This window comes from Oncorhynchus nerka, linkage group LG17, assembly GCF_034236695.1.
Source record: "Oncorhynchus nerka isolate Pitt River linkage group LG17, Oner_Uvic_2.0, whole genome shotgun sequence".
Classification (NCBI taxonomy): domain Eukaryota; kingdom Metazoa; phylum Chordata; class Actinopteri; order Salmoniformes; family Salmonidae; genus Oncorhynchus; species Oncorhynchus nerka.
The window spans coordinates 11,498,560-11,522,269 of NC_088412.1; the positions used below are offsets into that span (position 1 = coordinate 11,498,560).

Genomic DNA, 23,710 nt, shown 5'->3' on the forward strand with positions numbered 1-23,710 from the left:
TGCTGTTGGGACTCTGCTGTTGGGACTCTGCTGTTAGGACTCTGCTGTTGGGACTCTGCTGTTAGGACTCTGCTGTTAGGACTCTGCTGTTGGGACACTGCTGTTGGGACTCTGCTGTTGAGACTCTGCTGTTAGGACTCTGCTGTTGGGACTCTGCTGTTAGGACTCTGCTGTTGGGACACTGCTGTTGGGACTCTGCTGTTGAGACTCTGCTGTTGGGACTCTGCTGTTGAGACTCTGCTGTTGGGACTCTGCTGTTAGGACTCTGCTGTTAGGACTCTGCTGTTGGGACTCTGCTGTTAGGACTCTGCTGTTAGGACTCTGCTGTTAGGACTCTGCTGTTGGGACTCTGCTGTTAGGACTCTGCTGTTGGGACTCTGCTGTTGGGACTCTGCTGTTAGGACTCTGCTGTTGGGACTCTGCTGTTGGGACTCTGCTGTTGGGACTCTGCTGTTGAGACTCTGCTGTTCGGACTCTGCTGTTAGGACTCTGCTGTTGGGACTCTGCTCTTGAGACTCTGCTGTTGGGACTCTGCTGTTGGGACTCTGCTGTTGGGACTCTGCTGTTAGGACTCTGCTGTTAGGACTCTGCTGTTGGGACTCTGCTGTTGGGACTCTGCTGTTAGGACTCTGCTGTTGGGACTCTGCTGTTAGGACTCTGCTGTTAGGACTCTGCTGTTGGGACACTGCTGTTGGGACTCTGCTGTTGAGACTCTGCTGTTAGGACTCTGCTGTTGGGACTCTGCTGTTAGGACTCTGCTGTTGGGACACTGCTGTTGGGACTCTGCTGTTGAGACTCTGCTGTTGGGACTCTGCTGTTGAGACTCTGCTGTTGGGACTCTGCTGTTAGGACTCTGCTGTTAGGACTCTGCTGTTGGGACTCTGCTGTTAGGACTCTGCTGTTAGGACTCTGCTGTTAGGACTCTGCTGTTGGGACTCTGCTGTTAGGACTCTGCTGTTAGGACTCTGCTGTTAGGACTCTGCTGTTGGGACTCTGCTGTTAGGACTCTGCTGTTGGGACTCTGCTGTTGGGACTCTGCTGTTAGGACTCTGCTGTTGGGACTCTGCTGTTGGGACTCTGCTGTTGGGACTCTGCTGTTGAGACACTGCTGTTAGGACTCTGCTGTTAGGACTCTGCTGTTAGGACTCTGCTGTTGAGACTCTGCTGTTGGGACTCTGCTGTTAGGACTCTGCTGTTAGGACTCTGCTGTTGGGACTCTGCTGTTAGGACTCTGCTGTTAGGACTCTGCTGTTGGGACTCTGCTGTTAGGACTCTTCTGTTGGGACTCTGCTGTTGGGACTCTGCTGTTAGGACTCTGCTGTTAGGACTCTGCTGTTAGGACTCTGCTGTTAGGACTCTTCTGTTGGGACTCTGCTGTTAGGACTCTGCTGTTAGGACTCTGCTGTTGGGACTCTGCTGTTAGGACTCTGCTGTTAGGACTCTGCTGTTGGGACTCTGCTGTTAGGACTCTGCTGTTAGGACTCTGCTGTTAGGACTCTGCTGTTAGGACACTGCTGTTGGGACTCTGCTGTTGGGACTCTGCTGTTAGGACTCTGCTGTTGGGACTCTGCTGTTGGGACTCTGCTGTTGGGACTCTGCTGTTAGGACTCTGCTGTTGAGACTCTGCTGTTAGGACTCTGCTGTTGGGACTCTGCTGTTGGGACTCTGCTGTTGAGACTCTGCTGTTAGGACTCTGCTGTTGGGACTCTGCTGTTGGGACTCTGCTGTTGAGACTCTGCTGTTAGGACTCTGCTGTTGGGACTCTGCTGTTGAGACTCTGCTGTTGGGACTCTGCTGTTAGGACTCTGCTGTTAGGACTCTGCTGTTGGGACTCTGCTGTTGGGACTCTGCTGTTGGACTCTGCTGTTGGGACTCTGCTGTTAGGACTCTGCTGTTAGGACTCTGCTGTTGGGACACTGCTGTTGGGACTCTGCTGTTGAGACTCTGCTGTTAGGACTCTGCTGTTGGGACTCTGCTGTTAGGACTCTGCTGTTGGGACACTGCTGTTGGGACTCTGCTGTTGAGACTCTGCTGTTGGGACTCTGCTGTTGAGACTCTGCTGTTGGGACTCTGCTGTTAGGACTCTGCTGTTAGGACTCTGCTGTTGGGACTCTGCTGTTAGGACTCTGCTGTTAGGACTCTGCTGTTAGGACTCTGCTGTTGGGACTCTGCTGTTAGGACTCTGCTGTTGGGACTCTGCTGTTAGGACTCTGCTGTTAGGACTCTGCTGTTGGGACTCTGCTGTTGGGACTCTGCTGTTGGGACTCTGCTGTTGAGACTCTGCTGTTGGGACTCTGCTGTTAGGACACTGCTGTTGGGACTCTGCTGTTGGGACTCTGCTGTTGGGACTCTGCTGTTAGGACTCTGCTGTTAGGACTCTGCTGTTGGGACTCTGCTGTTAGGACTCTGCTGTTAGGACTCTGCTGTTAGGACTCTGCTGTTAGGACACTGCTGTTGGGACTCTGCTGTTGGGACTCTGCTGTTAGGACTCTGCTGTTGGGACTCTGCTGTTGGGACTCTGCTGTTAGGACTCTGCTGTTGGGACTCTGCTGTTGGACTCTGCTGTTAGGACTCTGCTGTTGGGACTCTGCTGTTGGGACTCTGCTGTTGGACTCTGCTGTTAGGACTCTGCTGTTGGGACTCTGCTGTTGGGACTCTGCTGTTGGGACTCTGCTGTTGGGACTCTGCTGTTGGGACTCTGCTGTTGGGACTCTGCTGTTGGGACTCTGCTGTTAGGACTCTGCTGTTAGGACTCTGCTGTTGGGACTCTGCTGTTGGGACTCTGCTGTTGGGACTCTGCTGTTGGGACAGCTTTATGTTGGGACAGCTTTATGTTGGGACAGCTTTATGTTGGGACTCTGCTGTTGGGACTCTGCTGTTGGGACAGCTTTATGTTGGGACCGCTTTATGTTGGGACAGCTTTATGTTGGGACAGCTTTATGTTGGGACAGCTTTATGTTGGGACTCTGCTGTTGGGACTCTGCTTTTAGGACTCTGCTGTTGGGACTCTGCTGTTGGGACTCTGCTGTTGGGACTCTGCTGTTGAGACTCTGCTGTTAGGACTCTGCTGTTGGGACTCTGCTGTTGAGACTCTGCTGTTGGGACTCTGCTGTTAGGACTCTGCTGTTAGGACTCTGCTGTTGGGACTCTGCTGTTGGGACTCTGCTGTTGGGACTCTGCTGTTGGGACAGCTTTATGTTGGGACAGCTTTATGTTGGGACAGCTTTATGTTGGGACTCTGCTGTTGGGACTCTGCTGTTGGGACAGCTTTATGTTGGGACCGCTTTATGTTGGGACAGCTTTATGTTGGGACAGCTTTATGTTGGGACAGCTTTATGTTGGGACTCTGCTGTTGGGACTCTGCTTTTAGGACTCTGCTGTTGGGACTCTGCTGTTGGGACAGCTTTATGTTGGGACAGCTTTATATAGCCTCCACATTGACTCTGTACCGGTACCCCCTGTATATAGCCTCCACATTGACTCTGTACTGGTACCCCCTGTATAAAGCCTCCACATTGACTCTGTACTGGTACCCCCTGTATAAAGCCTCCACATTGACTCTGTACTGGTACCCCCTGTATATAGCCTCCACATTGACTCTGTACTGGTACCCCCTGTATATAGCCTCCACATTGACTCTGTACTGGTACCCCCTGTATATAGCCTCCACATTGACTCTGTACTGGTACCCCCTGTATATAGCCTCCACATTGACTCTGTACTGGTACCCCCTGTATATAGCCTCCACATTGACTCTGTACCGGTACCCCCTGTATATAGCCTCCACATTGACTCTGTACTGGTACCCCCTGTATAAAGCCTCCACATTGACTCTGTACTGGTACCCCCTGTATAAAGCCTCCACATTGACTCTGTACTGGTACCCCCTGTATATAGCCTCCACATTGACTCTGTACTGGTACCCCCTGTATATAGCCTCCACATTGACTCTGTACTGGTACCCCCTGTATATAGCCTCCACATTGACTCTGTACTGGTACCCCCTGTATATAGCCTCCACATTGACTCTGTACCGGTACCCCCTGTATATAGCCTCCACATTGACTCTGTACCGGTACCCCCTGTATATAGCCTCCACATTGACTCTGTACCGGTACCCCCTGTATATAGCCTCCACATTGACTCTGTACTGGTACCCCCTGTATATAGCCTCCACATTGACTCTGTACCGGTACCCCCTGTATATAGCCTCCACATTGACTCTGTACTGGTACCCCCTGTATATAGCCTCCACATTGACTCTGTACTGGTACCCCCTGTATATAGCCTCCACATTGACTCTGTACTGGTACCCCCTGTATATAGCCTCCACATTGACTCTGTACTGGTACCCCCTGTATATAGCCTCCACATTGACTCTGTACCGGTACCCCCTGTATATAGCCTCCACATTGACTCTGTACTGGTACCCCCTGTATATAGTCTCCACATTGACTCTGTACCGGTACCCCCTGTATATAGCCTCCACATTGACTCTGTACTGGTACCCCCTGTATATAGCCTCCACATTGACTCTGTACCGGTACCCCCTGTATATAGCCTCCACATTGACTCTGTACTGGTACCCCCTGTATATAGCCTCCACATTGACTCTGTACCGGTACCCCCTGTATATAGCCTCCACATTGACTCTGTACTGGTACCCCCTGTATATAGCCTCCACATTGACTCTGTACTGGTACCCCCTGTATATAGCCTCCACATTGACTCTGTACTGGTACCCCTGTATATAGCCTCCACATTGACTCTGTACTGGTACCCCCTGTATATAGCCTCCACATTGACTCTGTACTGGTACCCCCTGTATATAGTCTCCACATTGACTCTGTACCGGTACCCCCTGTATATAGCCTCCACATTGACTCTGTACTGGTACCCCCTGTATATAGCCTCCACATTGACTCTGTACTGGTACCCCCTGTATATAGCCTCCACATTGACTCTGTACTGGTACCCCCTGTATATAGCCTCCACATTGACTCTGTACCGGTACCCCCTGTATAAAGCCTCGCTATTGTTATTTTACTGCTGCTGTTTAGCTATTTGTTACTTGTATTTTTTGTATTTTTTACTTAACACTTTTTTTTCTCTCAAAACTGCATTGTTGGTTAAGGGCTCTTAAGTAAGAATTTCACTGTAAGGTCCAGAATTTCACCTGCTGTATTCAGCGCATGTGACAAATACAATTTGATTTGATTTGAAGAGCCACAATATAGAGCCACAGAGAGACAGAGACACAGAGAGACACACAGAGAGACAGAGAGACAGAGACACAGAGAGACACAGAGAGACAGAGACACAGAGACACAGAGAGACACAGACACAGACACAGACAGAGCAACAGACAGAGAGACAGAGACACATACAGACACAGACACAGACAGAGACACAGACACAGAGCGACACAGACACAGTCAGAGAGAGACAGAGACACAGAGACAGACAGAGCAACAGACAGAGAGACAGAGACACAGAGACACAGACACAGACAGAGACACAGTCAGAGAGACAGAGACACATAGAGACACAGACACAGACACAGACAGAGACACAGTCAGAGAGACACAGAGACACAGAGACAGAAACACAGATACACAGAGCGACACAGACAGAGAGAGACAGAGACAGAGAGACACAGAGACAAAGAGACACAGAGACACAGAGACAGACACAGACAGAGCAACAGACAGAGAGACAGAGACACATAGAGACACAGACACAGACAGAGACACAGTCAGAGAGAGACAGAGACAGAGAGACACAGAGACAGAGAGACACAGAGACAAAGAGACACAGAGACACAGAGACAGACACAGACAGAGCAACAGACAGAGAGACAGAGACACATAGAGACACAGACACAGACAGAGACACAGTCAGAGAGAGACAGAGACACAGAGACACAGAGACAGAAACGCAGATACACAGAGCGACACAGACAGAGAGAGACAGAGACAGAGAGACACAGAGACAAAGAGACACAGAGACACAGAGACAGACACAGACAGAGCAACAGACAGAGAGACAGAGACACATAGAGACACAGACACAGACAGAGACACAGTCAGAGAGAGACAGAGACACAGAGACACAGAGACAGAAACACAGATACACAGAGCGACACAGTCAGAGAGAGACAGAGACAGAGAGACACAGAGACAAAGAGACACAGAGACACAGAGACACAGATACACAGAGCGACACAGACACAGACAGAGAGACACAGAGACACAGACACAGAAACACAGAAACACAGATACACAGAGAGAGACAGAGACACAGAGAGACAGATACACAGAGAGACAGAGAGACAGAGACACAGAGAGACACAGATACACAGAGAGACACAGAGACACAGAGACAGAAACACAGAAACACAGATACACAGAGAGAGACCGATGGAACCATTAAAGTCTCCTCGCTGGCACACTGAGCTGCTGTGTTGTGTTAGCTCCATACTACTCCATGAAGTAATTTAGCAGACAGCCTCGGTTGAAAAGGCAAGAAAGACATAGTCAGAGCGGACTAATGATTCCAATTGATTGGTGGGCGTTTAGGCATGTTTGAGGGGAGACGACAATCTGGAAGAGCCAATCAATTAGCAATTCATAAAGTCGTACGACAGAAGAAAGCCCCGCATTTTAACGGATGATTCACGAGCGCTGGGGAAATCGATGGCCAACAGCTGGGCCAATCAGGGCAAAGGTTCAGAGGTCAAGAGCTGGGTGTAATTGAGGTCTATTTTGCCCTTTGATTGAAGATTGCCGAGCGACTGTCTCAAAGGCTTTAGTTAACTCAGCTGGCTGTCAGTAGAAAAGCACAACGCTCCTGGGAATGGTTTAATAACACAACACAGCAGCTCAGTGGACTACTGGAGTATGGAGCTAACACAACACAGCAGCTCAGTGGACTACTGGAGTATGGAGATAACACAACACAGCAGCTCAGTGGACTACTAGCATGGAGCTAACACAACACAGCAGCTCTGTGGACTACTGGAGCATGGAGCTAACACAACACAGCAGCTCAGTGGACTACTGGAGTATGGAGATAACACAACACAGCAGCTCAGTGGACTACTGGAGCGTGGAGATAACACAACACAGCAGCTCAGTGGACTACTGGAGCATGGAGATAACACAACACAGCAGCTCAGTGGACTACTGGAGTATGGAGATAACACAACACAGCAGCTCAGTGGACTACTAGCATGGAGCTAACACAACACAGCAGCTCAGTGGACTACTGGAGTATGGAGCTAACACAACACAGCAGCTCAGTGGACTACTGGAGTATGGAGATAACACAACACAGCAGCTCAGTGGACTACTGGAGTATGGAGATAACACAACACAGCAGCTCAGTGGACTACTGGAGTATGGAGCTAACACAACACAGCAGCTCAGTGGACTACTGGAGTATGGAGATAACACAACACAGCAGCTCAGTGGACTACTGGAGTATGGAGCTAACACAACACAGCAGCTCAGTGGACTACTGGAGTATGGAGATAACACAACACAGCAGCTCAGTGGACTACTGGAGCATGGAGCTAACACAACACAGCAGCTCAGTGGACTACTGGAGTATGGAGCTAACACAACACAGCAGCTCAGTGGACTACTGGAGTATGGAGATAACACAACACAGCAGCTCAGTGGACTACTGGAGTATGGAGATAACACAACACAGCAGCTCAGTGGACTACTGGAGTATGGAGCTAACACAACACAGCAGCTCAGTGGACTACTAGCATGGAGCTAACACAACACAACAGCTCAGTGGACTACTAGCATGGAGCTAACACAACACAGCAGCTCAGTGGACTACTAGCATGGAGCTAACACAACACAGCAGCTCAGTGGACTACTGGAGTATGGAGATAACACAACACAGCAGCTCAGTGGACTACTGGAGTATGGAGATAACACAACACAGCAGCTCAGTGGACTACTAGCATGGAGCTAACACAACACAGCAGCTCAGTGGACTACTGGAGTATGGAGATAACACAACACAGCAGCTCAGTGGACTACTAGCATGGAGCTAACACAACACAGCAGCTCAGTGGACTACTAGCATGGAGCTAACACAACACATCAGCTCAGTGGACTACTGGAGTATGGAGATAACACAACACAGCAGCTCACTGGACTACTGGAGTATGGAGATAACACAACACAGCAGCTCAGTGGACTACTGGAGTATGGAGATAACACAACACAGCAGCTCAGTGGACTACTGGAGTATGGAGCTAACACAACACAGCAGCTCAGTGGACTACTAGCATGGAGCTAACACAACACAGCAGCTCAGTGGACTACTAGCATGGAGCTAACACAACACAACAGCTCAGTGGACTACTGGAGTATGGAGCTAACACAACACAGCAGCTCACTGGACTACTGGAGTATGGAGATAACACAACACAGCAGCTCAGTGGACTACTGGAGTATGGAGCTAACACAACACAGCAGCTCACTGGACTACTGGAGTATGGAGATAACACAACACAGCAGCTCAGTGGACTACTGGAGTATGGAGATAACACAACACAGCAGCTCAGTGGACTACTGGAGTATGGAGATAACACAACACAGCAGCTCAGTGGACTACTAGCATGGAGATAAAAACAGGTGACGTGATAAAAGAATAATGGTCTAGCTGGGATAGAGATGGAAGTACATGTTGTTACAGAGAAACCTTAGAGACGGGTTTATCAATCCTCCTCTCTCTCTATCTTCCTCATCTCTCTATCTTCCTCGTCGCTCTATCTTCCTCATCTCTCCATTTTCCTCATCTATCTATCTTCATCCTCCTCTCTAGTTTTCTCATCTCGCTATCTTCCTCGTCTCTCTATTTTCCTCATCTCTCTATTTTCATCCTCTATCTATCTTCCTCCTCTCTATTTTTCTCATATCTCTATCTTCCCCCTCTCTCTATCTTCATCCTCTCTCTATCTTCTTCATCTCTCTATCTTCCTCCTCTCTCTATCTTCCTCCTCTCTATTTTTCTCATCTCTCTATTTTCCTCCCCTCTCTCTATCTTCCTCATCTCTCTATCTTCCTAATCTCTCTATCTCTCGATCTTCCTCCTCTCTCTATCGTCATCCTCTATCTTCCTCATCTCTCTATCTTCCTCGTCTCTCTATTTTCATCCTCTATTTTCCTCCTCTCTCTATTTTCCTCCTCTATCTTCTTCTTCTATCTTCCTCAACTCTCTATCTTCCTCATCCCTCTATCTTCCTCCATTTTTCCCCCTCTATCTTCTTCCTCTCTATATCTTCATCCTCTCTCTATCATCCTCCTCTCTCTATCATCCTCCTCTCTCTATCTTCCTCCTCTATCTTCATCCTCCTCTCTCTATCTTCCTCCTCTCTCTATCTTCAACCTCTCTCTATCTTCCTCCTCTATCATCCTCCTCTCTCTATCTTCCTCCTCTATCTTCATCCTCCTCTCTCCATCTTCCTCATGCCTTTATCAACCTCCTCTATCTTCTTCATCTCTCTATCTTCCTCATCCCTCCTCTCTCTAACTTCCTCCTCTATCTTCCTCCTCTTTCTATCTTCCCCATTTCTCTCTTATTTTCCTTATCCCTCTATTTTCCTCCTCTCTCTATCTTCATCCTCTCTCTATCAGCCTTGTCTCTCTATTTTCCTCATCCCTCTATCTTCCTCATCCCTCTATCTTCATCCTCTCTCTATCTTCCTCATCTCTCTATCTTCCTCATCTCTCTATCTTCCTCATCTCTCTTTCTTCCTCCTCTATCTTCCTCTTCTCTCTGTCTTCATCCTCTCTCTTCTTCCTCTGTCTATCTTCCTCCTCTCTCTATCTTCCTCATCTCTCTATCTTCCTCCTCGCTCTATCTTCATCCTCTCTCTATCTTCCTCCTCTCTCTATCATCCTCCTCTCTCTATCTTCCTCCTCTCTCTATCTTCATCCTCTCTCTATCTTCCTCCTCTCTCTATCTTCCTCCTCTCTCTATCTTCCTCCTCTATCTTCCTCCTCTCTCTATCTTCCTCCTCTCTCTATCTTCCTCCTCTCTCTATCTTCCTCCTCTCTCTTTCCTTTCCTCCTTTCTCTTGATCTCTCCTGTAGTCATACTGAAGCCCTGCTACATCTCACTGACAGAGGAAATACATTCCCTCAGACAGATTCCTGCCATAACACACACACACACACACACACACACACACACACACACACACACACACACACACACACACACACACACACACACACTCATACAGCGAGGGCTAAATAGATTCAGAAGTGTGGATCTCAAGGGACCCAGAAGGGGCCAAACATGGACAGATAACGCTGTGTTTTAGCCTACATCCCAAATGGCATCCTATTCCCAAAAGTAGTGCACTATGTAGGGAATAGGGTACCAGGGGCCATAGGGGTCTGGTCTAAAGTAGTGCACTATGTAGGGAATAGGGTACCAGGGGCCATAGGGTTCTGGTCTAAAGTAGTGCACTATGTAGGGAGTAGGGTACCAGGGGCCATAGGGTTCTGGTCTAAAGTAGTGCACTATGTAGGGAATAGGGTACCAGGGGCCATAGGGGTCTGGTCTAAAGTAGTGCACTATGTAGGGAATTCGGGTGCCATTTGAGACTCAGATTAGATAGAGGAGACATTGTTGCTACGGTGATTTTATAGAAATGGGATTGTCATAGGGACTGGTAGAGAATGAGGGGGGTTGGGATGAGAGGAGGAATACATTGTCTTGAGAGACCTAGCTTGGTAGTGAGGCAATTTCCAACTGTTTCCCATCAGATAGTGCACTCACTAGTGATTGATGGATAAAGGCAACCTAATGGGTTTGTTATGAACACAGAATCCTCCCCAGAAGGATATTTTCATAACCACACATTTCTCTGTTACTTTCATACTCCCTGTCTTATTTTCTCTCTCTCTCTCTCTCTCTCTCTCTCTCTCTCTCTCTCTCTCTCTCGCACTCACTCGCTCTCGCTCTCGCTCTCGCTCTCGCTCTCGCTCTCTCTCTCTCTCTCTCTCTCTCTCTCTCTCTCTCTCTCGCTCTCTCTCTCGCTCTCTCTCTCTCTCTCTCGCTCTCTCTCTCTCTCTCTCTCTCTCTCTCTCTCTCGCTCTCTCTCTCTCTCTCTCTCTCTCTCTCTCTCTCTCTCTCTCTCTCTCTCTCTCTCTCTCTCTCTCTCTCTGTGTGTCTGTCTATCCCAACCACGGTCACACACACACTCACACAAGATAGCTGTCAGATCTGTAATCCCAGGTTCCTGGTATGAGAGAGGAACCTGTATTCAGGGTTGGGGAGGATATAATCAGTGGTAACTGTAACATTTACAAAGCAACCTACACGACCCACTAGGCACAGATATCAGTTTAACATCTAGTTTTCATTTAAATTCGATTGAGTTGTCAATTAACGTGAAATAAAAAAAAATAAAACAACATTTGAGCCATGTCATTAGATTAAGATTTTTCTTTTAATTGAGTTAAAAAAAACATGTCTTCACATTGATGAATTTTCCACATTGGATTGAACGTCAACAGAAAGGAAAAATATATATTTTTTGTTGTTGTTGATTCAACCAGTTAGTGCCCAGTGATAAATCTATATTATACGAGATCTCTGCAGGCCTGGGTTGTCTTACTCTCTGCCTCTCTGTTTTGTGTGTGGTCTCTTGTGAAATATTCAACCAATTACAGCTTATGTTCAAATTATTTGGGGAAAATCATTGTACGTTTCGTAAAACAAGGGCTTGCTGTGTCGTCCATAATGAGTCTCCATAGAGACCGAGCACCAAACACACTTGTCCACCAGCTAAGAGGAGTATTACCATCTGAAGCCATTCATTTGAATCAACCTCTGCTTTGCACATGATAATCAACCCCCCCAATAATCTCTTATTTACTCAGTGTCCAAATAACACAAAGAGCCCTGATCATCGTCATGGTTGCAAAGACTAACGAGAAGCCCTCTCAGAAACAATAGCTCTTTCAGTCTTCATGGACATTTGTGTTTCCGTTTCACGGGCTGTAATAGTCACACACTCAAATTTAATTTGGTCATGGGGCCTGTAGCGTTTCCAATCAAATCAATTGCTTCGCTCCCATTCTGAGAACATTCATCAGCCTCTGAATAGCTCCTAGATTCCCACCCCTCCTCCATTCTTCCTCACTGAGGCCAATGGAGTCCCCACCCCTCCTCCATTATTCCTCACTGAGGTCAATGGAGTCCTCACCCCTCCTCCATTCTTCCTCACTGAGGCCAATGGAGTCCCCATCCCTCCTCCATTCTTCCTCACTGAGGCCAATGGAGTCCCCATCCCTCCTCCATTCTTCCTCACTGAGGCCAATGGAGTCCCCATCCCTCCTCCATTCTTCCTCAATGAGGCCAATGGAGTCCCCATCCCTCCTCCATTCTTCCTCACTGAGGTCAATGGAGTCCCCACCCCTCCTCCATTCTTCCTCACTGAAGCCAATGGAGTCCCCACCCCTCCTCCATTCTTCCTCACTGAGGCCAATGGAGTCCCCATCCCTCCTCCATTCTTCCTCACTGAGGCCAATGGAGTCCCCATCCCTCCTCCATTCTTCCTCACTGAAGCCAATGGAGTCCCCATCCCTCCTCCATTCTTCCTCACTGAAGCCAATGGAGTCCCCATCCCTCCTCCATTCTTCCTCACTGAGGTCAATGGAGTCCCCACCCCTCCTCCATTCTTCCTCACTGAGGTCAATGGAGTCCCCACCCCTCCTCCATTCTTCCTCACTGAAGCCAATGGAGTCCCCATCCCTCCTCCATTCTTCCTCACTGAGGTCAATGGAGTCCCCACCCCTCCTCCATTCTTCCTCACTGAAGCCAATGGAGTCCCCACCCCTCCTCCATTCTTCCTCACTGAAGCCAATGGAGTGTGCTGCTAAACTGAAGTGGAGTGTTATTAGTGTTTGATTTGGGGGCCTGGGGATTTTGTGAGTTTGGGGGCCTGGGGATTTTGTGGGTCTGTGGTCTGGGGATTTTGTGGGTCTGTGGTCTGGAGGTTTGGGTCCTAAGGGATTGGGGGCCTGGGGGTTTGGGAGACTGGGGGTTTGGGGGCCTGGGGGTTTGGGAGACTGAGGGTTTGGGAGACTTGGGGTTTGGGGGCCTGGGGGTTTGGGAGACTGGGGCTTTGAGAGACTGGGGGTTTGGGTCCTAAGGGATTGGGGGCCTGGGGGTTTGGGAGACTGGGGGTTTGGGGGCCTGGGGGTTTGGGAGACTGAGGGTTTGGGAGACTTGGGGTTTGGGGGCCTGGGGGTTTGGGAGACTGGGGCTTTGAGAGACTGGGGGTTTGGGTCCTAAGGGATTGGGGGCCTGGGGGTTTGGGAGACTGGGGGTTTGGGGGCCTGGGTGTTTGGGAGACTGGGGGTTTGGGGGAATGGGGACCTGAGGGTTTGGGGGCCTGGGGTTTGAGGGTCTGGGGGTTTGAGGGCCTGGGGCTTTTGGGTCTGGAGGTTTGAGGGTCTGGGAGTTTGGGGTCTGGGGTTGGGGCCTATGGGTTTGGGGTCTGGAGGCCTGGGGCTTTAGGGTTTGGGGGTTTGAGGGTCTGAAGTTTGGGGTCTGGGAGTTTGAAGATCTGGGGGTTGGGGCCTGGGGGTGTGGGGTTTGGGGTCTGGGGTTGGGGACATGAGGGTTTGGGGTGTCGAGGTTTGGGGGTTGGGCCTGGGGGTTTGAGTCTCTGGGGGTTGGGGCCTGGGGGTTTGAGGGTCTGGGAGTTTGGGGTCTGGGGGTTGGGGACCTGAGGGTTTGGGGTCTGGGGGTTGGGGACCTGAGGGTTTGGGGTCTCAAGGTTTGGGGGTTGGGCCTGGGGTGTTAGGGTTTGGGGTCTGGGGGTTAGTCTCTGAGTGTTTTCTTACCATATGCCCTAACCAGTTAGGGGCCCATTAAGGTCAGCGGTCTTGAGGGCTATAGGAGCCCCTGGCTGTGGCTATGGCATTATAGTGGAAGCTGGGGCTGAGGTTGGGATAGGGGCCCCTGGCTGTGGCTATGACATTATAGTGGAAGCTGTGGCTGAGGTTGGGATAGGGGCCCCTGGCTGTGGCTATGACATTTTAGTGGAAGCTGTGGCTGAGGTTGGGATAGGGGCCCCTGGCTGTGGCTATGGCATTATAGTGGAAGCTGTGGCTGAGGTTGGGATAGGGGCCCCTGGCTGTGGCTATGACATTATAGTGGAAGCTGTGGCTGAGGTTGGGATAGGGGCCCCTGGCTGTGGCTTTGACATTATAGTGGAAGCTGTGGCTGAGGTTGGGATATGGGCCCCTGGCTGTGGCTATGACATTATAGTGGAAGCTGTGGCTGAGGTTGGGATAGGGGCCCCTGGCTGTGGCTTTGACATTATAGTGGAAGCTGTGGCTGAGGTGGGGATAGGGGCCCCTGGCTGTGGCTTTGACATTATAGTGGAAGCTGTGGCTGAGGTTGGGATAGCGGCCCCTGGCTGTGGCTATGACATTATAGTGGAAGCTGTGGCTGAGGTTGGGATAGGGGCCCCTGGCTGAGCTATGACATTATAGTGGAAGCTGTGGCTGAGGTTGGGATAGGGGCCCCTGGCTGTGGCTATGGCATTATAGTGGAAGTTGTGGCTGAGGTTGGGATAGGGGCCCCTGGCTGTGGCTATGGCATTATAGTGGAAGCTGTGGCTGAGGTTGGGTGTGTAATGTTTTGCTAAGCAGCCTCTTTACAGGCTGGCTGTGATGAGTCACCTCCCAGAGAGGAGCATGGGGGGAATCACTAATGACACTGGAGAGACAGCTAGAGCTCGAGCCTGTCCTTCTCCTTAATGGTGTATGTGAGTGTGTGTGAGTGTGTGTGTGTGTTTGGGGGTAAAGTGTGTGTGTGTTGGGGAGGTAAAAGTGTGTGTGTGTTTTGGGGGTAAAGTGTGTGTGTGTTTTGGGGGTAAAGTGTGTATGTGAGGGGGGATAAAGTGTGTGTGTGTGTGTTGTGGGGTAAAGTGTGTGTTGGGGGGTAAATTGTGTGTGCGGGGGTAAAGTGTGTGTGTGGGGGGGTGTAAAGTGTGTGTTGTGGGATAAAGTGTGTGTTGGGGGAGTAAATTGTGTGTGCGGGGTAGTGTGTGTTGGGGGGTAAATTGTGTGTGCGGGGGTAAAGTGTGTGTGTGGGGGGGTAAAGTGTGTGTTGGGGGTAAAGTGTGTGTGCGGGGGTAAAGTGTGTGTTGGGGGTAAAGTGTGTGTTGGGGGTAAAGTGTGTATAAAACAGTGTGGGGGGTAAAGTGTGTGTTGGGGGTAAAGTGTGTATTGGGGGATAAAGTGTGTGTTGGGGGTAAAGTGTGTGTTGGGGGGTAAATTGTGTGTGCGGGGGTAAAGTGTGTGTGTGGGGGGTGTAAAGTGTGTGTGGGGGGTAAAGTGTGTGTTGGGGGTAAAGTGTGTGTTGGGGGTAAAGTGTGTGTGTGGGGGTGTAAAGTGTGTGTGGGGGTAAAGTGTGTGTTGGGGGGTAAAGTGTGTGTGCGGGGTAAAGTGTGTGTTGGGGGTAAAGTGTGTGTTGGGGGTAAAGTGTGTATAAAACAGTGTGGGGGGTAAAGTGTGTGTTGGGGGGTAAAGTGTGTATAAAACAGTGTGGGGGGTAAAGTGTGTGTTGGGGGGTAAAGTGTGTATTGGGGGATAAAGTGTGTGTTGGGGGTAAAGTGTGTGTTGGGGGTAAAGTGTGTGTTGGGGGTAAAGTGTGTATAAAACAGTGTGGGGGGTAAAGTGTGTGTTGGGGGGTAAAGTGTGTGTTGGGGGTAAAGTGTGTATTGGGGGATAAAGTGTGTGTTGGGGGTAAAGTGTGTGTTGGGGGTAAAGTGTGTGTTGGGGGTAAAGTGTGTATTGGGGGTAAAGTGTGTGTTGGGGGTAAAGTGTGTATAAAACAGTGTGTTGGGGGTAAAGTGTGTGTTGGGGGTAAAGTGTGTGTTGTGGGGTAAAGTGTGTGTTGGGGGTAAAGTGTGTATTGGGGGTAAAGTGTGTATAAAACAGTGTGTTGGGGGGTAAAGTGTGTGTTGGGGGTAAAGTGTGTATTGGGGGTAAAGTGTGTGTTGGGGAGTAAAGTGTGTATAAAACAGTGTGTGTTGGGGGATAAAGTGTGTGTTGGGGGTAAAGTGTGTATTGGGGGTAAAGTGTGTATAAAACAGTGTGTTGGGGGGTAAGTGTGTGTTGGGGGTAAAGTGTGTGTTGTGGGGTAAATTGTGTGTTGGGGGTAAAGTGTGTATAAAACGGTGTGTTGGGGGGTAAAGTGTGTGTTGGGGGTAAAGTGTGTGTTGTGGGGTAAAGTGTGTGTTGGGGGTAAAGTGTGTGTTGTGGGGTAAAGTGTGTGTTGTGGGGTAAAGTGTGTGTTGGGGGTAAAGTGTGTGTTGTGGGGTAAAGTGTGTGTTGGGGGCTAAAGTGTGTATAAAACAGTGGGGGGGTAAAGTGTGTGTGGGGGGGTAAAGTGTGTATAAAACAGTGTGTTGTTGGCGCCCCCGTTCTCTAATTCTCTCCTTCTCTCTTTCTTTCTCTCTCTCGGAGGACCTGAGCCCTAGGACCATGCCCCAGGACCACCTGACATGATGACTCCTTGCTGTCCCCAGTCCACCTGGCCATGCTGCTGTTCCAGTTTCAACTGACCTGAGCCCTAGGACCATGCCCCAGGACTACCTGACATGATGACTCCTTGCTGTCCCCAGTCCACCTGGCCATGCTGCTGTTCCAGTTTCAACTTCCACCTGACTGTGCTGCTGCTCCAGTTTCAACTGTTCTGCCTTATTATTATTCGACCATGCTGGTCATTTATGAACATTTGAACATCTTGGCCATGTTCTGTTATAATCTCCACCCGGCACAGCCAGAAGAGGACTGGTCACCCCACATAGCCTGGTTCCTCTCTAGGTTTCTTCCTAGGTTTTGGCCTTTCTAGGGAGTTTTTCCTAGCCACCGTGCTTCTACACCAGCATTGCTTGCTGTTTGGGGTTTTAGGCTGGGTTTCTGTACAGCACTTTGAGATATCAGCTGATGTACGAAGGGCTATATAAATAAATTTGATTTGATTTGATTTGATTTGTGGGGTAAAGTGTGTATAAAACAGTGTGTGGGAGGGTAAAGTGTGTGTTGGGGGGTAAAGTGTGTATAAAACAGTGTGTGGGGGGTAAAGTATGTGTTGGGGGTAAAGTGTGTGTTGGGGGTAAAGTGTGTGTTGGGGGTAAAGTGTGTGTTGTGGGGTAAAGTGTGTGTTGGGGGTAAAGTGTGTATAAAACAGTGTGTTGGGGGTAAAGTGTGTGTTGGGGGTAAAGTGTGTGTTGGGGGTAGAGTGTGTATAAAACAGTGTGTGGGGGGTAAAGTGTGTGTTGGGGGTAAAGTGTGTGTTGGGGGGTAAAGTGTGTGTTGGGGGTAAAGTGTGTGGGGGGGTAAAGTGTGTGTTGGGGGTAAAGTGTGTGTTGGGGGTAAAGTGTGTATAAAACAGTGTGTTGTGGGGGTAAAGTGTGTGTTGGGGGTAAAGTGTGTATTGGGGGGTAAAGTGTGTGTTGGGGGTAAAGTGTGTGTTGTGGGGTAAAGTGTGTATTGGGGGTAAAGTGTGTATTGGGGAGTAAAGTGTGTATAAAAGTGTGTGGGGGGTAAAGTGTGTGTTGGGGGGTAAAGTGTGTGTTGGGGGTAAAGTGTGTATAAACAGTGTGTGGGGGGTAAAGTGTGTGTTGGGGGTAAAGTGTGTATTGTGGGGTAAAGTGTGTGTTGGGGGTAAAGTGTGTATTGTGGGGTAAAGTGTGTGTTGGGGGTAAAGTGTGTGTTGTGGGGTAAAGTGTGTATTGTGGGGTAAAGTGTGTGTTGGGGGTAAAGTGTGTATTGTGGGGTAAAGTGTGTGTTGGGGGTAAAGTGTGTGTTGGGGGTAAAGTGTGTGTTGGGGGTAAAGTGTGTATAAAACAGTGTGTGGGGGTAAAGTGTGTGTTGGGGGGTAAAGTGTGTATTGTGGGGTAAAGTGTGTGTTGGAGGGTAAAGTGTGTGTTGGGGGTAAAGTGTGTGTTGGGGGTAAAGTGTGTGTTGTGGGGTAAAGTGTGTGTTGGGGGTAAAGTGTGTGTTGGGGGTAAAGTGTGTATTGGGGGTAAAGTGTGTATAAAACAGTGTGTTGTGGGGTAAAGTGTGTGTTGGGGGTAAAGTGTGTGTTGTGGGGTAAAGTGTGTGTTGGGGGTAAAGTGTGTGTTGGGGGTAAAGTGTGTGTTGTGGGGTAAAGTGTGTGTTGGGGGTAAAGTGTGTGTTGTGGGGTAAAGTGTGTGTTGGGGGTAAAGTGTGTGTTGGGGGTAAAGTGTGTATAAAACAGTGTGTTGTGGGGTAAAGTGTGTATTGGGGGGTAAAGTGTGTGTTGGGGGTAAAGTGTGTGTTGTGGGGTAAAGTGTGTGTTGGGGGGTAAAGTGTGTATAAAACAGTGTGTTGGGGGGTAAAGTGTGTATAAAACAGTGTGTTGGGGGTAAAGTGTGTATTGGGGGTAAAGTGTGTGTTGGGGGTAAAGTGTGTATAAAACAGTGTGTTGGGGGTAAAGTGTGTATTGGGGGTAAAGTGTGTGTTGGGGGTAAAGTGTGTGTTGTGGGGTAAAGTGTGTATAAAACAGTGTGTTGTGGGGGTAAAGTGTGTGTTGTGGGGTAAAGTGTGTATAAAACAGTGTGTTGGGGGGTAAAGTGTGTGTTGGGGGGTAAAGTGTGTATAAAACAGTGTGTTGGGGGGTAAAGTGTGTATTGGGGGGTAAAGTGTGTATAAAACAGTGTGTTGGGGGGTAAAGTGTGTATTGGGGGGTAAAGTGTGTATAAAACAGTGCCCAACGTCTCCAGACTTCCCTTGACTCACTTCCTTTTATTTCCTTTCTTTTTATTCAGCAACCTTCTGTATCTTACTTCATTAAAGCTCTGCGTTGTTGATTCATTTAACGGCTCGTCAGTAAACATTTCACGGCAAGGTCGAGACCTGTTGATTTTCGGCTGCGTGTGACAAATAACATTGATTTTATTTGATTTGACAAGCTCCCATCATGTAGGTGAATTAACCGACTTGTCCCTCATCAGATTTGATTTGACAAGCTCCCATCATGTAGGTGAATTAACCGACTTGTCCCTCATCAGATTTAATTTGACAAGCTCCCATCATGTAGGTGAATTAACCGACTTGTCCCTCATCAGATTTGATTTGACAAGCTCCCATCATGTAGGTGAATTAACCGACTTGTCCCTCATCAGATTTAATTTGACAAGCTCCCATCATGTAGGTGAATTAACCGACTTGTCCCTCATCAGATTTAATTTGACAAGCTCCCATCATGTAGGTGAATTAACCGACTTGTCCCTCATCAGATTTAATTTGACAAGCTCCCATCATGTAGGTGAATTAACCGACTTGTCCCTCATCAGATTTAATTTGACAAGCTCCCATCATGTAGGTGAATTAACCGACTTGTCCCTCATCAGATTTGATTTGACAAGCTCCCATCATGTAGGTGAATTAACCGACTTGTCCCTCATCAGATTTGATGTGCTTCATTAGGATCCCCATTAGCCGACGCCGATTGGTCGACAGCGAGTCTTACTGAGGTGCGACGTAGAACGGAAAATACATTACAGACAAAATACTTTTTTTTTGTACCTTTATTTAACCAGGCAAGTCAGTTAAGAACAAATTCTTATTTTCAATATGGCCTAGGAACAGTGGGTTAACTGCCTGTTCAGGGGCAGAACGACAGATTTGTACCTTGTCAGCTCGGGGATTTGAACTTGCAACCTTCCGGTTACTAGTCTAACGCTCTAGTCCAACGCTCTAACCACTAGGCTACCCTGCCGCCCCTTTTACAATTTACGTACATTTAAAAACATGAACATGTCGTGTGTGTGCATCTATCAGTTACACATACATGTCAGTACATACACACAACCAGTAGGTTACATGTCAGTGCATCAAATCAAATCAAATGTATTTATATAGCCCTTTGTACATCAGCTGATATCTCAAAGTGCTGTACAGGACCCCAACCTAAAACCCCAAACAGCAAGCAATGCAGGTCTAGGGAAAAACTCCCTAGAAAGGCCAAAACCTAGGAAGAAACCTAGAGAGGAACCAGGCTATGTGGGGTGGCCAGTCCTCTTCTGGCTGTGCCGGGTAGAGATTATAACAGAACATGGCCAAGATGTTCAAATGTTCATAAATGACCAGCATGGTCAAATAATAATAATCACAGGCAGAACAGTTGAAACTGGAGCAGCAGCACGGCCAGGTAGACTGGGGACAGCAAGGAGTCATCATGTCAGGTAGTCCTGAGGCATGGTCCTAGGGCTCAGGTCCTCCGAGAGAGAGAAAGAAAGAGAGAAAGAGAGAATTAGAGAGAGCACACTTAAATTCACACAGGACACTGGATAGGACAGGAGAAGTACTCCAGATATAACAAACTGACCCTAGCCCCCTGACACATAAACTACTGCAGCATAAATACTGGAGGCTGAGACAGGAGGGGTCAGGAGACACTGTGGCCCCATCCGAGGACACCCCCGGACAGGGCCAAACAGGAAGGATATAACCCCACCCACTTTGCCAAAGCACAGCCCCCACACCACTAGAGGGATATCTTCAACCACCAACTTACCATCCTGAGACAAGGCCGAGTATAGCCCACAAAAATCTCCGCTACGGCACAACCCAGGGGGGGGGGGGGCGCCAACCCAGTAGGTTACAGTCGGTTAAACTCAACCAGTAGGTTACATGTCAGTACATAAACACAACCAGTAGGTTACATGGGGGAAAGGTGTTGTGCTGTGAGGTGTTGCTTTATTTGTTGTGTGAAACCAGCAAACAGTACACATTTCATTTCAGAGTCCAGTAGGGTCCGGGTGCTGCAGACTGTTGTAGTGCCCTCGCCAATTAATTTATATACATATTGAAGAGGTTGGGGCTCAAGCTGCATCCCTGTCTCACCCCTGAGAAATCTTTCTCACATCCTGAGAAAATAAATCTGTGTGTTTAACAACCCAGAGGAAAGGCTTTTTGCCTACAGTAAAATATATCAAACAGTGATGACAAGCATTGACAGGACAGCCACACATTCACTGCAATATCTCTCTTGGACTGAAGAGCATTCAGACCAACTTTACAAATAGGGGAGAAGCACTCAAAACCCACAAATTGTTCTTTCCAAGGAAAATAATATTAAAAAGGTCATTCTGAAGACCTCTCGTAAAACCTATCGACATTACTTTGCACTTTTCACTGGCCGTCCCTCAGGTTGTGACATGAGGACACATTTAGGCTTTTCACCTAATAAATATTAGATTTTTTCTTAATCTTTTATAGTTTCAAATTCTTTGAATTGAATTATAATTTTGGGAAAGAAATATTCTCTTAGGTCTGAGTATTTGTCACATTGTAACAGGAAATGCAGCTCTGTCTCTACCTCTCCCCTGGAGCAGAGTGAGCACTCTCTCTCTCTCTCTCTCTCTCTTTCTCTTTCTCTCTTCTCAGCATATGGTAGGTTGCTTTCAGGCAGAGGTGGGTTCATGGTTCATGCTTCATGCTTCATGGTGGCACTCTCCCGCTTGGATGGAATGTTTAGAGTGAATCAACATCTGTTATTTTTCTACCTCCTCTCAGGGCCGTGAGGCAGCTGTCCATCATGCACACAAGGGGTCAAGGGTCATAGTGACCTTTGGTATGTTTCAACACATGAAGGTCGACAAGGTCAATGTAACCTCTCCTCTGCAGTGTTCATTTTGTCAGCTATTTTACATTTCCTCTTAGTGTTTTGACTTAAAATAGCTTTTAGTCTTAGTCACATTTCAGTCATTTCATCCTTCTTAGTTTTAGTTATTATCAGTCGACTAAAACTCTGGACAATTTCAGTCTAGGTTTAGTCAGAGTCATTTTAGTCAATTCCTTTTCTATTAAATAATTCATATTGAGGCCTCTAACTTCCATCATGTGCACATTCAGCTTCTTCCAACTAGTCTCACTAATATATATTATCCTGTAGCTTAGCTGGCTGTGATTAACCAAAGGCTACTACCAAGCCTTGGCTACAGGTTAAACCATTCTTCCAACTAGTCTCTCTAATATATATTATCCTGTAGCTTAGCTGGCTGTGATTAACCAAAGGCTACTACCAAGCCTTGGCTACAGGTTAAACCATTCTTCCAACTAGTCTCTCTAATATATATTCTCCTGTAGCTTACCTGGCCGTGATTAACCAAAGGCTACTACCAAGCCTTGGCTACAGGTTAAACCATTCTTCCAACTAGTCTCTCTAATATATATTCTCCTGTAGCTTACCTGGCCGTGATTAACCAAAGGCTACTACCAAGCCTTGGCTACAGGTTAAACCATTTGGATTGTCTCCCCGTTACAACCGTTGGAGGATAACATACGGCAGGGTAGCCTAGTGGTTAGAGTGTAGAGGTGACAGGGTAGCCTAGTGGTTAGAGTGTAGAGGTGACAGGGTAGCCTAGTGGTTAGAGTGTAGAGGTGGCAGGGTAGCCTAGTGGTTAGAGTGTAGAGGTGACAGGGTAGCCTAGTGGTTAGAGTGTAGAGGTGGCAGGGTAGCCTAGTGGTTAGAGTGTAGAGGTGGCAGGGTAGCCTAGTGGTTAGAGTGTAGAGGTGGCAGGTAGCCTAGTGGTTAGAGTGTAGAGGTGGCAGGGTAGCCTAGTGGTTAGAGTGTAGAGGTGGCAGGGTAGCCTAGTGGTTAGAGTGTAGAGGTGGCAGGGTAGCCTAGTGGTTAGAGTGTAGAGGTGGCAGGTAGCCTAGTGGTTAGAGTGTAGAGGTGGCAGGTAGCCTAGTGGTTAGAGTGTAGAGGTGGCAGGTAGCCTAGTGGTTAGAGTGTAGAGGTGGCAGGTAGCCTAGTGGTTAGAGTGTAGAGGTGGCAGGTAGCCTAGTGGTTAGAGTGTAGAGGTGGCAGGTAGCCTAGTGGTTAGAGTGTAGAGGTGGTAGGTAGCCTAGTGGTTAGAGTGTAGAGGTGGCAGGTAGCCTAGTGGTTAGAGTGTAGAGGCGGCAGGTAGCCTATTGGTTAGAGTGTAGAGGTGGCAGGTAGCCTAGTGGTTAGAGTGTAGAGGTGGCAGGTAGCCTAGTGGTTAGAGTGTAGAGGTGGCAGGTAGCCTAGTGGTTAGAGTGTAGAGGTGGCAGGTAGCCTAGTGGTTAGAGTGTAGAGGTGGCAGGTAGCCTAGTGATTAGAGTGTAGAGGTGGCAGGGTAGCCTAGTGGTTAGAGTGTAGAGGTGGCAGGTAGCCTAGTGGTTAGAGTGTAGAGGCGGCAGGTAGCCTATTGGTTAGAGTGTAGAGGTGGCAGGTAGCCTAGTGGTTAGAGTGTAGAGGTGGCAGGGTAGCCTAGTGGTTAGAGTGTAGAGGTGGCAGGTAGCCTAGTGGTTAGAGTGTAGAGGCGGCAGGTAGCCTATTGGTTAGAGTGTAGAGGTGGCAGGTAGCCTAGTGGTTAGAGTGTAGAGGTGGCAGGGTAGCCTAGTGGTTAGAGTGTAGAGGTGGCAGGTAGCCTAGTGGTTAGAGTGTAGAGGTGGCAGGTAGCCTAGTGGTTAGAGTGTAGAGGTGGCAGGTAGCCTAGTGGTTAGAGTGTAGAGGTGGCAGGGTAGCCTAGTGGTTAGAGTGTAGAGGTGGCAGGGTAGCCTAGTGGTTAGAGTGTAGAGGTGGCAGGTAGCCTAGTGGTTAGAGTGTAGAGGTGGCAGGTAGCCTAGTGGTTAGAGTGTAGAGGTGGCAGGGT

The 23,710-nt window shown here is 48.6% G+C and overlaps 1 protein-coding gene across 1 annotated transcript in view; it reads right to left on the bottom strand.

Annotated features, from left to right (window-relative positions):
• Nucleotides 1-13,045: 13,045 nt before the first annotated feature.
• The window catches only part of LOC115124454 (uncharacterized), a 53,956-nt gene continuing 43,291 nt past the window's right edge, over nt 13,046-23,710 (bottom strand). The window contains exons 3-4 of the mRNA XM_065002761.1: nt 13,549-13,801; nt 13,046-13,497 (exon numbers count right to left, since the gene is read on the bottom strand). Coding sequence (XP_064858833.1) covers nt 13,046-13,497; nt 13,549-13,801 — 705 coding nt within the window. The remainder of the gene's footprint in view (nt 13,498-13,548; nt 13,802-23,710) is intronic.